General features: G+C 42.8%; 1 protein-coding gene across 1 annotated transcript; it reads left to right on the top strand.

Annotated features, from left to right (window-relative positions):
• Positions 1-1,554: 1,554 nt before the first annotated feature.
• Positions 1,555-15,855, top strand: LOC125245139 (hepatic lectin-like). Its single transcript, XM_048155623.1, has 5 exons — positions 1,555-1,883; positions 1,997-2,395; positions 12,845-12,975; positions 13,075-13,169; positions 15,639-15,855. The coding sequence occupies exons 1-5, from the start codon at positions 1,826-1,828 to the stop codon at positions 15,769-15,771; spliced, it is 816 nt and encodes a 271-aa protein (XP_048011580.1). The 5' UTR covers positions 1,555-1,825; the 3' UTR covers positions 15,772-15,855.
• Positions 15,856-17,402: the final 1,547 nt, after the last annotated feature.

The raw sequence follows: 17,402 nt of genomic DNA, 5'->3' as shown, positions 1-17,402 counted from the left end.
AAACCCTGCAAAACGCGCCGGCGCGTTTTCAGACCTCAGAGTGTTAATAACACTGCCATGAGCTGATGCCATGTGTCTGCTGAGGTTATAGGCCCATGGGGATTTCTTTAGTGCCTGTTGGCGTACGCTGTACTCTTCTTGTTTAAAGAGTAGAAAGGTGCTTTTATCGAGTACACTGCTTGTTGGATTGTGTTGGACGGGCTGTTTCGTGGGCACTCACAGCTACCTAATTATTTGGTTGTTCATGTCCTCAGCATGCTATATTTTCAGTCGAATGGCCTTATAGGCCATCCTGAATGCTACCTTATGGATTGGGTTCTTGTTATGATATTAGTTCATTTATAAGAACTTTAGTTATGTTGTAGGCCCTTTCTGGTCGGCCTCCATGGCTATGTGCCTACAGTATGGTCTGTCCATTAGGTTGAGCTTCGTACTTCCCTTTGGGTTGACTGTGTAATTGTGCTTAGCTCCCTAAGCTGGTCATTGGTTGTAGACTTCTGTGAAGTCTCCCGTTCAGACTAGCCCCAGGCTGGTTTGTGCTCCCTTGTACCAAGGTATTTCTAGTGCACAGCCTCCTCAGCGCTTTTATCAGAAGCTGAGTAGATCCTAGGATGAGTGGTTTTACTCCCCTCAATACGAGGGTTTATAGTGCTCAGCTGAGTTCCGCTCTCTGGGATGCCCATCTCTGCATGTGGGTTTGAGTTGCTTACTGCCTTTTCGCAGTTGCTCTTTCCTGCTCTCCTCTTTTGGAGTTTGCGCTTGGAGATTCTGTATATCAGACAAGGTTGGCCAGGCTATGTTTGGCTTTCGCTAGATTAGTAAGGCCTCCGTGGTGGCGTTGGGGGTGATATTGTCCCCCCTAGTGACTGGCTGGGATTCCTTCTGGACTCCTGGCCACATTCCCTTTAAGGGACCACTTTCTTTGGCTTGTTGGTCCCAAATGCTTGAGCAGCCTTGGCAGGCCTTTTTACGGAAGGCCTCTTTTAGGCTCAGCTTGGGCTGTTGGTCATAGGGAATGCTGTCACTGACAGCCTTGGAGAAGTTTGTTCCCGGTTTTTCCTTGGAACTGCCGGACGTTTGTCCAGACATTTTGGGCATGCACTCTCCTCTAGCATGGTGGCGTGGGTATTTCGTTCCCCATAGCGTGATCAGCGCAGCGTTGAAGTTCCCTTTCGAAAGGGAACGTCTCAGGTTACGCATGTAACCATGGTTCCCTGAGAACAGGGAACGAGACTCTGTGCTTCCCTGCCATGCTTTAATTCATTAAATGAGGGCAGTCTAAATATGCAAGAACACTGATAATGAGAAGTAACTTTCCCTAGCAAAGTCAAGCAACCAACAAAAACACTCTAGAAACCAGATTGAAAACCCTTATCTTTATTAATTCTGGTAGTGTCAGTAGGTGTTATTCATGACTTTCTTCCAATTAAAGGAATGTTCTGGGGTCAAAACTAGTTTTGCTCAGATTCATTTGACAAAATTTGTAGCATAATGCTTATTACCACAAAATTATTTTATCTGACTTATTTTTTACTTTAGACTTTACAAATAATGACACTGAGTGATCTGTGACATTTAAATGAACAAAAAATATTTTCATTTACCCTTGAAGTTCCTTAATGCATAAATACTTGAAACATTTCCACAGAACAGTTCCTTTTGCATACAATCAATAAATACAATAAACACAAACAGATGAGGAACAAAACACAGTTCACTCCAGATTATAAACTAGTACTAGTTTGTTGGCATCTTGACATCACCAAAACCCACTGAAGGTGTAAATATATAGAATATAAATATAGAAAGGAGATCAACCTGCAAAATGCACAGAAAAGATGGACAAACCACTAATCTCCACGAAAATGATGACGTTATAAAAGGTAAAATACAAGTACTGAGATTATTAATTCAATCAGTTTTCATGCTTTCAGTTGATGTGTGCCGTGTTAAGTGGATAAACAAAGAGAATAATATCATGTTTGTTATTCTACAGAAAGTGTTTGTGTGAAGATCAGAAGCTCCAGAGCAGCTGCAGTGTGTTTGGTGCTGCTGTGTGTTCTTCTGCTGACTGCAGTCATAGTGCTGTGTGTCCATATCCATACAAAGAGCTCAAACTACACACCAGAGACACACCAGCTACTAACTAACATCACCAACCTCTCAGAAGAGAGAAACCAACTACTAACCATGATTACCAACCTCACAGAAGAGAGAGATGGGCTGAAAATAAAGAACAAAAACCTGACCAATGAGAGAGATCAGCTACTAACTAACATCACCAACCTCTCAGAAGAGAGAGATGGGTTGAAAATAAAGACCAAAAACCTGACCAATGAGAGAGACCAGCTAAAATTGGAGAAAAATGATCTTCAAATGATTGTTGGTAAACTGGGTGAGTTTCTTTTGTCATTTTAGTAGTTGCTACAGAGCAGGAATATAATCTGGTTAGTATTCATAGGTGTTTGAATGTCAAGTGTAATTCTAGTGCACATCATGAAAAGAGTCTATTGTACAAAATAAATTCAGTAACACTTTATTTCAATTGTCCACTTTACACATTCTACTGACTACAAGTAATTTTACAACTACATGTCAGTTTATTCTACTAATCCAGATCCTAATCCTACCCTAACAGTCTACTAATACTCTAATGAGAGTTAGTTGACATGCAGTTGCAATGTTGCTTAGTGATGTGTTTGGGTTAAGTAACTTATTTTAATGCCGGGTTCAGACTACACAATATTTTTGTCTGTCACGACAGTCTCTGTGTCAGATTATAGGATTTTGACTCCTAAAATCTTGTTGTGTCGTGGACAAGAAATATGTCAGAGTACACATCGCTACCCGACCATTCATCACGTGTCATCTTTAACCCCGTGCGAGCTGTCATTGAGAAGCCGGGATTATCGACTGACAGAAGATGCCGTGAGCGTAAACAAACAATGGCTAGCTTTCTTGTTCCCATTCAGTCGGTCACGTTCGACGTACGTCGGACAGACTGACAAATAGGAATCTTGCTAGAGAGGCCAATCTACTTCATAAACATATTAATGACAAAAGTGTCATTACACTTTATTCAGCACAAACTAGGCTACCATAATATGTGAGGAACATGTATGTACATGTTTGTGTTTTTGAAGGAATAACGTTTATGCATGGTTATTGAAAAAACACAAAACTTAAGTCACTGAAATAAGGCCAAAAAAATATATTAAATCTGTGTTCATAAGACTTCTGTGTATTGGAGGTTGTAGACTAGAGTTTTTGCTTAAAAATGATGTAAGAATTACTATGCTGACTCGTTCATATAAAACAACAGAGAGATTTAAATTTTCCAACACTTTTTGTCAAGAAACACAGTATGCGTGGAGGTGTGAATCATCATGAATAATGGGTCATTTACACCTGAGAAGACAGAAGAACCTCTAATGACATGCATAAATAATGAGGTCTTTCAGTCAGGTAGGCTGTGAAAAAAACCCTCTGTGATCATGCTGATAACAGCATTAATGTCCACTCTTGACAAAAAAAAAATGATTTTTGTGATCTCATGCATGCAGGTATTATCGTACATGATGTTAAGAAAATTTTGTATAGCCCTATGTTACATTACAGTACCAGTCAAAAGATTGGACTTAAAAAAAGTCTTAAGTCTCTAACCAAATAATGGTTTTCTATTTTAAAATACTTTAAAATATAATGTATTTTTTGTGATGCAAAGCGTCTGAACATTCCTACCTCTATGGCATTTCAAATAGGCTATTATATTTGTTATATTATATAGCCTAAATGTTAATGTGCAGTTGACAAACTATACATCATTAAAAAGATCTCAGACTCAAGCTTCACATTTTGACTCTTAAAATCTTATATTAAATCTTATATTAATTTCTTAATAGGCTTAAAAGCATGCACATTTGGAGAAATATTGATGGATTTTCATGTTTATATCAATTTTCTATACAGAGGAGTAATATTTATTCAGTATTTATTGTCATCACTGTGAGCGCTGGATACTGTGTTTTCAGTTCATACTTGCAGCTGGAGGGCGCTCTGTGCCTTTAGTCCACAAATGCTTCAGTAAAAGAAGAGGCATATCATGTGACAATTAAGGAACTAAGCTTCCAGAGATCGCTTTAACATCCAGATAAACACTTTCAAGAAATAAATACAGGATTGAGACGATGTATGCATGCATTGACTGAATTTGCTCGTTTCGTGGACGTGGCCGCATTAGTGGATGATGAGCTGAATCACAGACTTCTGACATGGCTCTCTTTTCATACAGATTACATAAACAGAGAATATTTGTTTTCGATTTGACTTACACGATTTAAAACCTGACATTTCAACATTTCTTTAAACACAAGTCTAATTTTTTTGTGATTAGTATTCACTAAGTTCATTTTCTGAGAACTATCAGATTGGACTTCGTTCAGAGGGAGACAAGAGATCATGCATCATGTTAGTTTTCTTTATTTTACAAAAAGCACAACATTTTATTTTTACTCTAAATGTGTATACAAATAAAAGAAGATATTCAACAGATTAAAATGGTGTATAACTCTTAATTGTATCTGCAACATTGACAGAGTATTTTGAGTCTCTTTCACACTGGTAAGAAAAGAACCGCGGCGGTATCGCCGGCGATACCTTAGACCTCAGAGTGTTAAAGATGTCATTCTACTTGTGTGTTTCTGGATGCGGTCGTTACCTGTCACCGCAGGATGGTCACCAACGCTGTATCGCGTGCCTGGGATTAAAGCACGCTGAGGCGGTGTTTGTGGACGAGTCATTTACCCACTGTGGGAAGATGACCGTTTGGAGTTGCGATCTAGCTTCGGGCAGCGGTGCTGGTGATCTGAGGATCACGTGAGCGTGCTTCCTTCGGGGAACCAACCCCCTAGGAACCCTCATCCTTCCTGCACTCCACAGCCAGTAGAGCTGCCGGGGGAACGCGGTGGACCACCCCAGAGGTGTGTACCATTCGTATCCTTCGGAGCTCCCCAAGATGATAGGATGTCGATCGCTGCATCGGAGAGTGAGCCTGACACTTCGGGGATGATGATTCAGCACAGCTGCCTTCTTCAGGGGTGACAACTGTGCCCGATTTGGCCCAGGAAATGATAAATATGCTTTCCCGGGCCACCAACAGGGTCAGGCTCGTGTGGAATCCTCCACCATGTCCCAAACCCTCGAGGTTGGAAGATTGGTTTCTCGGGGTGGCCAGGGCTGGTTCTCAGCCCCCCACCCCGGTTCCTTTCTTCCCGGAGGTGCATGCAGAGCTCACTGCCACGTGGACGGCACCCTTCACGGGCCAAAATCGTCTCGGTGGGTCCTCCTCCCTCACCACCCTTGATGGGGGTTGGCTAAGGGTTATACACGCATACCCCCTGTGGAACAGGCCGTTGCTATGCAACTGTGCCCTAACTCCATCTGGCAGGGGGAGCCGTCTCTCCCTTCCCGGGCCTGTAAGTACTCGTCGGTAAGTACTTACTGGCAAGGCTTATCAGGCCTGTGGGGAAGCCGCCTCTGCCCTGCACGCCATGGCGTTGTTGCAGGTCCATCAGACCAAGGCACTGAAGGACCTGCACGAGGGTGGTCATGACCCACAAGTTCTCCAGGAACTTAGTGCCGCAACGGACCTCGCACTTTGTGCGACGAAAGTCACGGCGCAGTCAGTGGGTCATGCGATGTCCAAACTAGTGGTCCAGGAACAGCATCTCTGGCTGTGTCTCGCGGACATGAGGCATACTGACAAAGTCAGGTTCCTTGATTCCCCCGTGTCCCAGACCGGCCTCTTCAGCGATGCGGTGAGAACTTCACCCAGTTGTTCTCGGCCGTATGGAAGCAGTCTGAGGCCATCAGCCACATCCTGCCGAGGCGGTCAGCTGCTTTACCTCCACCACCTGCAGCACCTCAGCCTGCTTGTCGCCGAGGGCGCAGTTCACCCGGCGTCCCCCCAAGTTCAAGGGTGTTCACTTCACTGTAGTGAAAGATATCGATGCCCCTGTCTTGCGTGCAGAGATCGCGGTCCTACTGGCAAAGGATGCGATTCCCTCCAGCCAGTCCCTCCTGTCAATATGAGATCAGGGTTCTACAGTCCCTACTTCATTTTACCCAAGAAGAGCGGTGGGTTACAGCCTATCCTGGATCTGCGAGTTTTTAATCGGAGCCTTCACAAGCTACCGTTCAAAATGCTCACGTAGAAACGCATTTCTGAGTGCATCCATCCCCAGTATTGGTTTGCAGCAATCAACCTGAAGGACGCATATTTTCATGTCTCGATTCTTCCGCGACACAGGCCATTCCTGCGTTTTGCATTCGAAGGCCGAGCATATCAGTACAGAGTCCTACCCTTCGGGCTGGCCCTGCCTCCCCGCGTCTTCGCAAAAGTCGTGGAGGGAGCCCTTGTTCCCATGAGAGAATAAGGTGTTCGCATCCTCAACTATCTCGACGACTGGCTCATTCTAGCACAGTCCCAGGATCAGTTGTGCGAACACAGGGATCTGGTGCTCAGACACCTCAGCCAGTTGGGTCTTCAGGTCAACTGGGAAAAGAGCAAACTCCCCTGTGCAGAGGATCTCTTTTCTCGGTATAGAGTTGGATTCGGTCGAACAGATAGCATGCCTCAGAGGAACGTGTTCAGTCGGTGTTGAACTGCCTGAATACGTTCAACGGCAGAACAGTAGTCCCACTGAAATTCTTTCAGAGGCTCCTGGGGCATATGGCAGCCCCAGCGCCAGTAACCCCACTCAGTCTGCTTCATATGAGACCGCTTCAACACTGGCTTCACTGCCGAGTCCCGAGATGGCCGTGGCAACGCGGCACGTTCTGGGTGGCAATCACTCAGGAGTGCAGCCAAGCCTTCAGCCCGTGGTCGGACCCGTTTTTCTTCGGGCAAGAGTGCCCCTAGAGCAAGTATCCCGGCATGCTGTAGTATTCACAGATGCCTCTGCCACCGGCTGGGGTGCCACGTACAATGGGTATGCAGTGTCAGGGGTGTGGACGGGCCCCCATCTGCATTGGCACATCAACTGCCTCGAGCTGCTAGCAGTACACCTTGCTCTGAGCCGCCTCAAAGGGCCGCTAGGGGGCAAGCATGTACTGGTCTATACGGACAACACTGCGACAATTGCGTACATCAACCGCCAAGGTGGTCTACGCTCCCGCCGCATGTCGCAACTCGCCCACCATCTCCTCCTCTGGAGTCAGAAGCATCTGAGGTCGCTTCGTGCCATTCATGTCCCCGGTGTGCTCAACCGTGTGGCAGATGAGCTATCACGAGCTGCGCTGCCAGGAGAGTGTTGACTCCACCCCAGGTAGTCCAGCTGATCTGGAGAGAGTTCGGAGAGGCTCAGGTAGACCTGTTTGCCTCACCAGAAACCTCCCACTGCCAGTTCTTTTACTCCCTGTCCGAGGGAACACTCGGGACAGATGCACTGGCACACAGCTGGTCCCGGGGCCTTCGCAAATATGCATTTCCCCCAGTGAGTCTACTTGCACAGACCCTGTGCAAAGTCAGGGAGGACGAGGAGCAGATCCTCTTAGTTGCGCCCTATTGTCCGAACCGGACCCGTTTCCCAGAACTCTTACTCCTCGCGACAGCCCCTCCCTGGCCCATTCCTCTGAGGAAGGACCTTCTTTCTCAGAGACGGGTCACTCTGTGGCACCCGCGTCCAGACCTCTGGAAACTCCATGTCTGGTCCCTGGACGGGACACGGAGGTTCTAAGTGACTTAGCCCCTGAGGTACTTAACACCATCACTTCGGCACGTGCACATTCTACGAGACGTGCTTACGTCTCGAAATGGAACCTGTTCGTCGAGTGGTGCTCTTCTCTCCGAGAACACCCCCGAAGATGCTCAATTGGGGTCGTGCTTTCCTTCTTGCAGCAAGGGAGATTGCTCCAGATTGCTCCCTTTGAGCCCTTGCAATCAGCAGACTTAAAGATTCTGTCTATGAAGACTTTGCTGCTGGTTGCATTGGCCTCCATCAAGACCTGCAGTCATTTTCGGCTGACAAATTGTGCCTAGAGTTCGGGCCGGGTGACAGCCACGTGGTACTGAGACCCCGGCCTGGCTATGTGCCCAAGGTTCCTACCACTCCCATCAGGGACCAGGTAGTGAGCCTGCAAGCGCTGCCCTCGGAGGAGGCAGACACAGCCCTGGCTTTGCTCTGTCCAGTTCGTGCTCTGTGACTGTATATAGCTATATATAAGCTTCAGGAACACAGACCAGCTCTTTGTCTGTTACGGAGGCCAGCAGAAGGGAAAGGCTGTCTCCAAGCAGAGGATGGCTAAATCCACTATCCCACTGGTTAGTGGATGCCATCGCCCTGGCTTACCAAGCTCAGGGCGTGCCCTGCCCGCTCAGGTTGCATGCTCACTTCACGAGAGGTGTCGCATCCTCCTGGGCGCTGGGTCGTGGCGCCTCGCTGACAGACATTTGTAGAGCTGCAGGCTGGGTGACACCTAACACGTTCGCTAGATACTATAGCCTTTGTGTCGAGCCGGTCTCCTCCCGTGTTCTCGCCTCAGGTCAGAGGCAAGGAGAGGCCCCGGTTTAGTGTCGGCTTGCTGCGCTACTTGCGCTTCTTCTCCAGAGAGTCCCTACAAGGCAGACCCTGTCGAGTCCTCCGATCGCCCTTCGGCAGCCGACGTGGCGGAGCGTCTGGCGCCAGGCCTATACTCTTCTGCATCCTTGAGAACCGGATTTAGGCTGGTTCCATATGTGTGACCCTACGGGGATCCCATATGGCTGGTTCCATGGTTGCTCCTAAACGAAGCCTGTGTCTTTCCCTCTGGGGTGAACCACCCTTCATCGGGTTGGAGTCACCCCAGCTCTTCCATATGTAGCACAGCCCTACAGGGTTAGTCCATATGTACTTCTCCACATAACTCCTTCGGGGAAGGATGTGTCTTCCGCAGCGTTCCTTTCCCAACAAAAAGGTACGCTTTCCCAACATTATCCAATAGTCTCATTGAATGGGTTTTGGGTAACAGCAGTAATCGACACTCTCTGTGTTAGCCCTGTCCCACCATCCTCAGGCAAAGGGGTTCAGGTGGCTTACAACAGAGCACTGAAAAGGGGCAGCTCCTGTGGCGCTTTGGTATGGATTCCTATTCATCAGTCTGTCCGACGTACGTCGAATGTGACCGACTGAATGGGAACGTCTCGGTTACAAAGGTAACCCTCGTTCCCTGAAGGAGGGAACGGAGACGTACATCTCATTGCCACAGTCGTGGTACCCCGCTGATGCTGCCGCCTTTCCGGTTCGGCTCCTCAGCGAAAACCTGAAGATGCAACGCACCTGCTGCTCATTATATACCCGCGCTGCGAGGCGAGCAGCTGATGCATATGATTGCATGCCAATGTGCATTGGCTCGTTGTAGTTACACTCGAAGTAGATTGGCCTCTCTAGCGAGATTCATATTCATCGGTCTGTCCGACATACGTCTTCGTTCCCTTCTTCAGGGAACGAGGGTTACCTTTGTAACCAAGACGTTGTCAAAAAAGCCCAAAAGAGGACACATATCTGGATTGCATGGATATTTGGATTTCTTTCGAAGAGAACTGAACATGTTTACTTTTTTCACTCTGTCGCAGTAACTTAGTCCCTTGAGGAAACATCATGCAGGAGTATTGTGGCCATTGCTCCACAAACATTTCCTCCATTGTAAATTCCACCTAGCAGGGATGATTGTCTCTTCGTTTTGGCATTTTTGAAAGCATGTAGGAAGGCGCTTCTGTGCTTCTATTGGCCAGTGTCACACATGTGACGGGATTTGTCATGGAAGACTGAGAGACAAATTAACCCTCTGGAGTCTGAGGCTGATTTGGGGCCTGGAGAAGTTTTGACATGCCCTGACATTTGTGCTTTTTTCAGTTGTTCATAAACATATTAATGACACAAGTGTCATTACACTGTATTCAGCACAAACTAGGCTACCATAATATGTGAGGAACATGTGTGTACATGTTTGTGTTTTGAAGGAATAACGTTTATGCGTGGTTACTGAAAAAACAAAAAACTTAAATCACTGATATAATGCCAATAAAAGTATATTAAATCTGTGTTCACAAGACTTTTGGGTATTGAAGGTTGTAGACTAGAGTTTTTGCTTCAAAATTATGTAAAAATTATGCTGACTACTCTTTCATTTATAACAATATACTGATTTAGTTTTTGTAAGACACTTTTTGCCAAGAAACACGGTATGCGAGGAGGCGTGAATCTCCATGAATAATGGCTCATTCTCACCTGTGAAGACAAAAGAATTGAATAGTAATGACCTGAAAAGACTTGCATATTAATGAGGCATTTCAGTCAGGTAGGCTGTGAAAAAAAACTTCTGTGATGTCTCAAGCTCATCATGGTATATGAAACATACAGAAAAATTTTATTACAATATAAAATAATGGTTTTATATTATACTTTAAAATATAATGTATTTCTGTGATGCAAAGAGTCTGAATATAGGCTTTTAGTTTAAAAGCATGCACATTTGGAGAAATATAGGATTCTCATATGTTTATGTCAATTTTCTATACAGAGGAGTTATTTTTTATTTAATATTCATTGTTATCTCTATGAGCGCTGGTGTTTGCAATTCATACTGCAGCGGAGGGCGCTCTGTGCATTTTAGTCCACAAATTCACCTAAGAAGAAGACGATATTCCATGAATGGTGTTTACCAATTCATACTACAGCCGGAGGGCGCTAAAGAAACAAAAACTCACTTAAAACTTATCAATAGAAGAAAACAAACAGGAATTTACTGAATGTCTTCCAGAGATCGCTAACCATGGCTTTTTCATCCAGATAAACAATTTTCAAGGCAATAAATACACGATTGAGATGATGAATGCATGTGTTGTCTCTGAATTTGCCTGTGAATAGCGCTGGCTCCGTGGGCGTGGCCGCATTAGTGGGTAATGAGCTGAATCACGGACTTCTGACATGGCTCTCTTTTCATACAGATTACATAAACACAGAATGTTTGTTTTCGATTTGACTTGCACGATTTAAAACCTGACATTTCAACGTTTTGTTAGACATAAGTATGAATTTTTTGTGATTAGTATTCACTAAGTTACACTTCATTTTCTGAGAACTATCAGATTGGACTTCGTTCAGAGGGAGATGAGAGATCACGCATCATGTAGTTTTCTTTATTTTCACATTTTGTTTTTACATTTTGTTTTTATGTGATACTATAGTTTCAATTGATGTATTATTATGTTTCTATGACAAAAAATGACGGAGTATTTTAAGTCTGTTTTGCTGCAATGTGAAAAAAAAACCTGCAAAACGCGCCGGCGCGTTTTTAGACCTCAGAGTGTTAAACATGCTAGTCTTTCTGTAGTGAAGCATCGCAGAAGCGGCATCGGTTGTCATCCACTATAACACACTACATGAGCTGAAACAATTGAATTGTGCGTCCCGACGCCCATTGTCATTTACGAATCCCCTCGACACCCTACATCAAGCAGATCGTGGCAAAATCGGGCTAAAATCGTGTAGTCTGAACTGGGTATAAGGGTGTTTTACACCTAGTCTGTTTGAGCCCTCCAAACACTCTCAGAGCGGTTTAGTGTGTATATGTGAACAAACCAAGTGATATCAGACCTCCCATAAGGACCCAAAAGCAAACTGTACTCAGACCACCTCCAAAGGTGGTCTAAATATGGTTTGTTTGTGGATCCGTTTGTTTTTTTTTCTTTGTAATATGTGAAAGGATCGAGGTCCCGGTCCGCTTTGTGTTTCGATAAGTGTACCTTCCATGTTTTCCGCCACTGCCGAAAACGAATGATTACTAGCGGCATATAGGCTATTCTGTTAGTAATCATAAAATTATTAGAAATACTTATTTTTTCTGTATTTTTCACAATTGGAGAGATGCAGCAGTTGGTGTGTTCAAGTGCGCAGCTGGCTTAAGGATTCATGCCTCTTGTTACACTCCACAAAAAACGGACTGTATGTTCTTCTCAAAACGTAATCCTGAACTAAACCAATCAAATGTCTTTATAAACTGAGTAGAACTTGATCTTGTTCCTGAATTTAAGTACCTTGGGGTTACCCTGGATCCAACATTGTCATTTAAATGTCATGAAAAAAAAAAAAAACTGGCACAAGTAATTAAATTCAATAATCGTAATTTTCAACATATTCAAAACAATCTAACCATGAGTGCTGCTAAAACTTACTTTTACTCTATGATAATTTCTCATATGGACTACTGTTTAACTAGTTGGTCACTTGCTTCCCAACTACAAGTTACATATTATATTTTTATATTATGATGCTATCGTATTTTTTGCTGGGAATCAGCTTACTTTGTTGTAAACAGAAAAACCTGACAATGTCACTGCTAAATTGTGGTATTTCGCCATGTTTCTCACTGACATGCCCTCAACTCGTTCAGATCGAGGGTTAAAGAAAATCCAGAGCTCCCCACTCATATTTACGACACTGTGGTGTCGTTCAGCTTGTAAATACAATCTTTCCGACATGACTTGAAAGCACCAAGTGTTACGGAAACCACCGGGGTCTGAGTTCTTATGAAGTTGTGGTGTGAAGAAAGGGTCTGAGATCACTGATGAAGATGAAGAGGACTAAACAAAGAACTGGGCTCTCTTTTGAGTCCACTAGATTGTGAACACAAAAAGGACTGGGGTCACTTTCAGTTGGTTCCCTTTCTGGTTCACTTTAAGTGAACTGGGCTTGGATCTTTTAAAATGAACTATATCTGAAACCACCCACTAACACTAAAGCACACAGATGAATGAGACAAGTTGAAAGGACTAACAAGGTGCTAATAGTTAAACTGGTTCTATTAGCAGAAGGATGGATTTACTCTAAGTCCAGTCTTTACTTCATTTCCTCTGAAGTGAGGAACTGGACTGAGAGCAGAAGATACTGTACAGAGAGAGGAGCAGATCTGATCATCATTAACAACCGAGCAGAACAAGTGAGTGAAAGTGTGTGTGTGTGTGTGTGTGTGTGTGTGTGTTTGTGTGTTTAGTTTCTAACCTTAAATGATGAAATGTATCTGTGTTTTTATTCTTAGGAATTTGTCAGTTTTGATGGTTTCTGGATTGGTCTGACTGACAGTGATGTGGAGGGCAGATGGAAATGGGTTGATGGCACCAACATGACCTCTGGGTGAGAAATCACTGAATTAAACTGATTATTATCTAATAAATAGTGGTGGGCCGTTATCGGTGTTAACGTGCTGCATTAACGTGAGACTCTTATCGGGCGATAAAAAAAAATATCGCCGTTAATCTATTCTCAAAGTTGGGTTGGGAGCTGGGTCTACACTACGCAAGCTATGATGACTTTTACCTTGATATTTTAGCGCGGATGTATACCTAGCCAAATTGACCCTTCGCGAAGACCCGCCCCCCTTAGTTACTGTTGCTTTGTCTGTCAAGCCGTGGCGCTGTGACGCCACACAGTGATAAATGCATCACGGAGCAAAGAGGACGCTGACAACACGTCGACAGACAAGACAGAGCAGGTTACTGATGATTTTAAACAAAGTCCCAGCTTTCAAACTGTGTAGTTTTTTAAGAAATTCAAACAATAAAAACCATTTTGTTGCTCTTTAATGTGTCGTGACCATGGTCGTGACAGATTGCTGTAGCGCCTCATCTCAAGAGGCTCGTAAACCGATCATCTCTTACTACGAGTCCATTTATAGCATCAAATAAACATGAATGAACATGAGAATCAATGTTGTTTCAAATGCGGAAAGAATATACAAAATATTTCAAGTTTAACTCCACCGAGGTTAATCTTCTAACTCCTGTCTGCTTTGTTGGACAAAATGGCGGATTACTTTTAGACATTAAAGGGGTGGTTGCATGCGATTTCACTTTTTTAACTTTAGTTAGTGTGTAATGTTGCTGCTTGAGCATAAACAGTATCTGCAAAGTTACAACGCTGAAAGTTCAATGCAAACGGAGATATTGTCTTTTAAAGTTATGGCAGTTTAATGCCTACAAAAACGGGCGGTTTGGACTACAACGAGCTTCTTCCCGGGTTGGTGACATCATAAACCCTTACTATTAACATAAACACTGCCCCCGGGAACATGCAACAAAGTGGGCGAGGCCATGTGGCGCAGCATAATGGAAGCGGAAGAGTTGTGTACACCGAACGCGAGCTGCGTCAAAAGATATAGTTCCCATTATAATCTGTGATATTTTCTACACTGGATGCGACGCTGAAGAAGCTTCCAGAATCTACATGAGTTCAATGCTGGATTTACACAATGGCGTTTACTGAAAGATGAAGCAGTTCCCACTTTAAAAGCAGAAGCTGCTGTTTATTGGCTTCAAACTGTAAGTACGTTTTATTGTTTGTAACTACATGTCTTTTAAACGTAATGCTATAGTTCTATTTTTAATGCATCAAGGACATATACAAAGATCAACTCGTTTCTACTAGCCAGTTAGCTAAATTCTAATGCAACAAACACCAACAAACTTCTATGTTCATAGACAAACAGTTGTTCATGCTATAAATTAAACGCTACCTTTACAAAAATGTGACTACTCCGTCATGTATTCGGCTACAGTAAAGCTTTAATCAGGATAAATCTGTATATTGAAAGCTAACAAACAGCAGTAACAGCATATCTAAACACTTTGACACAAATACTAAATGAAATGCCATTCATAAACGTCCTTTAAAAGCCGCGATGGAGAGGTTCTGCCTGACCCTCTTTGTCTGGGTCTGATTTGGCTCAATTTGATACAGCAATATAGACGCAATTAATTACATTCCACCTAAGCGCGTAACAACGGATGGTAAGGGGCGTGGCGTTACCGGACGCTTCAGTGAATCACGATACACTGGGCCAGTTACCAACCTGCTGACTAATCTGAGCACATTGCGTATTTCGGAGGGAGCGGTATCTTAGAAGCAGGAAGTCAAATGAGCCGTTCATATGACAGTGGAAACAGAGGTGTAGAATTAAGATAAAATATATGAAAAATACAGCGTTTTAAAAAAACCGAAGCATTAAGAAATGTTAAACTGTGCCCCAAAAACACAATCTAGCCTAGAAAAAAAACACTGAACCACCCCTTTAATTGCGTCCCAAATGACGCACTATACACTATGCACTTCTACACTATGTACTTGTGCACTATGCACTCATCCATGTAGTGTGTGAATTATATAAGGTTATTTTGTCATTTAACAACGGAGTCCGATCCTCCCTTCCCCTCCATTACGTAATTAAAGCTGCGACAGTTGAGTGCACAAAGTGTCCAACATTCCACACTTTGTTTTTTCTGTTAATTTAGTGCATCATCCGGGTATTTAAAGTGCACTTTTTCTTTTTGGAATTTTCTGTGTGAACGCACTACTCACACTATTTATACTTAAAAACATCATAGAATAGTGCATAAGTACACCTATTGGGACGCACCTATTATTTGGGTAGCTCACATATTCTGAATGTCTTCGGCAGAATTCAAATGAGCCATTTTAATCTAGATTAATCTAGATTAAAAAAATGAATCTATGCCCACCTCTACTAATAAATGATCATATCTCACAGTCAGTATCATATCACACAGGAAGCAGCACTGAACATCTAATACTGATCTGTTCTTTCAGGTTCTGGGCAACTGCACAGCCTGATAATTCCAATGATGATGAAGACTGTGCTTATGCTTTTTCATCAGGATGGAATGATTATCCGTGTAAAAGAGCAATAAGATGGATCTGTGAGAAGACTATTTTTAAATGACACATTTCAACAAATATGTGAGCATAATGCATTATGAACACACAAGCAACTCATAATAATCTAATAAAGCAAAATGTAATAACTGCACATAATGTAATGAGTGTTACATTACTAACTTAATTTTTTTTTTACATTTTTGTTCCCTTTCCATATTTTTAAAAAAAAAAATGTAAATCTTAAACTATCTACAAAATGCACCAGATTTAAATATACATAAAATTATTATTACTACAACTAGGTATGCACCGATACCATTTTTTAAGGACCGAGTACGAGTACCGATACTTTTTTCTAGTACTCGCCGATACCTATACATTTATTTTCTCTCTCTCTCTCTCTCTTTCTTTTTATTTTTAATTTTTGGTGTTGCAGTTTTCCAAGCACAACACAGTGAGTGAACTAATGAATGTAGAACAGCCTCTTTATTATTACTCTGTTGCGTAACAGTCGGTGTTATGTTGAGATCCGCGTGTTCTCCGGAGGTCTTTTAAACAAATGAGATTTATATAAGAAGGAGGAAACAATGGTGTTTGAAACTCACTGTATGTCATTTCCATGTACTGAACTCTTGTTATTTAACTATGCCAAGATAAATTCAATTTTTCATTCGAGGGCACCTTTAATATCACGACACAATCATGCCTAACTTGCATGGTCCTCTATCTTATTTAAGCAATTAAATGAACAATTTAACCAAATAAATAGGTACTCACCTTCCTTATTTATTTAAATGATGTTTTCTTCTCACAATTGATCAGGTAAATGTCCATTTTCGCCGTTGATATCAAGTTATACGTGCTGTACGCAACATCATTATAAGGCTGTACAGAACACCGTTAACGCTTATCATCTTCTGTACACAGGCGGAGGAGGTACTTTTTCCCACTTTTCTCAAAAACTATTGGTCCAAAAGGCATCAGTCAAAGTGTCTGTATAAAAGGTATAGAGACAGAGCGCATTTATTATATATAGAAAAGTGTACGGAACATGGTTAGTCTATGTTAGGCCTCGCGCCATCTCACGGCTGAGCTCGTGTATCTCTAATCTAGTACACTTTTAAAACATCTTTAACAAAATGCAATCGGTATCATTATAACATCTACACACTCTAAAACACTATATCATTAACACCTTATAACATTTTATCATTAGAATACCTGAAAAGAGAGAGATGAACAATCATAAAACTCGCGGATGTTTCCCCACTGCGAACTTTATGTATAATGAAGAAACCCGCGAGATCTTCCCCTAGTGTTCCAGCAGGCAAGAGCAATCGATCTAACACCTTAATGTGCCAAACTAAATTAAATTAAATTTTCCGGAAGTAAATTATTTCTTGCTTTAAACATGACTTGTGCCGTCTTAAATTTAACCAGATCAATAAACTTTAGTGTTTCTGATTTCAAGAATAGTGAATTTGTGTGTTCAAGGTATCCCACATTATTTATCCTCGATTACTTTTTTTACTATAATCGTATCAACATTATTCCAGTCCACAGAAGATTTGTTTTTACACTTTCTTACAATATCAATTCTCTCATTCCTTTCCACTGCTCTAAGAAAAATAGAGCTGGGGTTTCTATCCCAAAGATCCACATCCACCCCTTCTGTAGTTTCTGAATCATGTATTA

This window comes from Megalobrama amblycephala, linkage group LG14 (assembly GCF_018812025.1).
Source record: "Megalobrama amblycephala isolate DHTTF-2021 linkage group LG14, ASM1881202v1, whole genome shotgun sequence".
Classification (NCBI taxonomy): Eukaryota; Metazoa; Chordata; class Actinopteri; order Cypriniformes; family Xenocyprididae; genus Megalobrama; species Megalobrama amblycephala.
This window is presented reverse-complemented; position numbering and strand designations above follow the sequence as displayed.

Bases quoted from the DNA above. Each gene is read 5' to 3' on its own strand.
- LOC125245139 (XM_048155623.1), top strand. From the start codon at position 1,826: ATGCACAGAAAAGATGGACAAACCACTAATCTCCACGAAAATGATGAC. The intron at 12,976-13,074 runs GTGAGTGAAAGT...TTTTATTCTTAG, and splicing joins TTAACAACCGAGCAGAACAA to GAATTTGTCAGTTTTGATGG. The intron at 13,170-15,638 runs GTGAGAAATCAC...CTGTTCTTTCAG, and splicing joins GGCACCAACATGACCTCTGG to GTTCTGGGCAACTGCACAGC.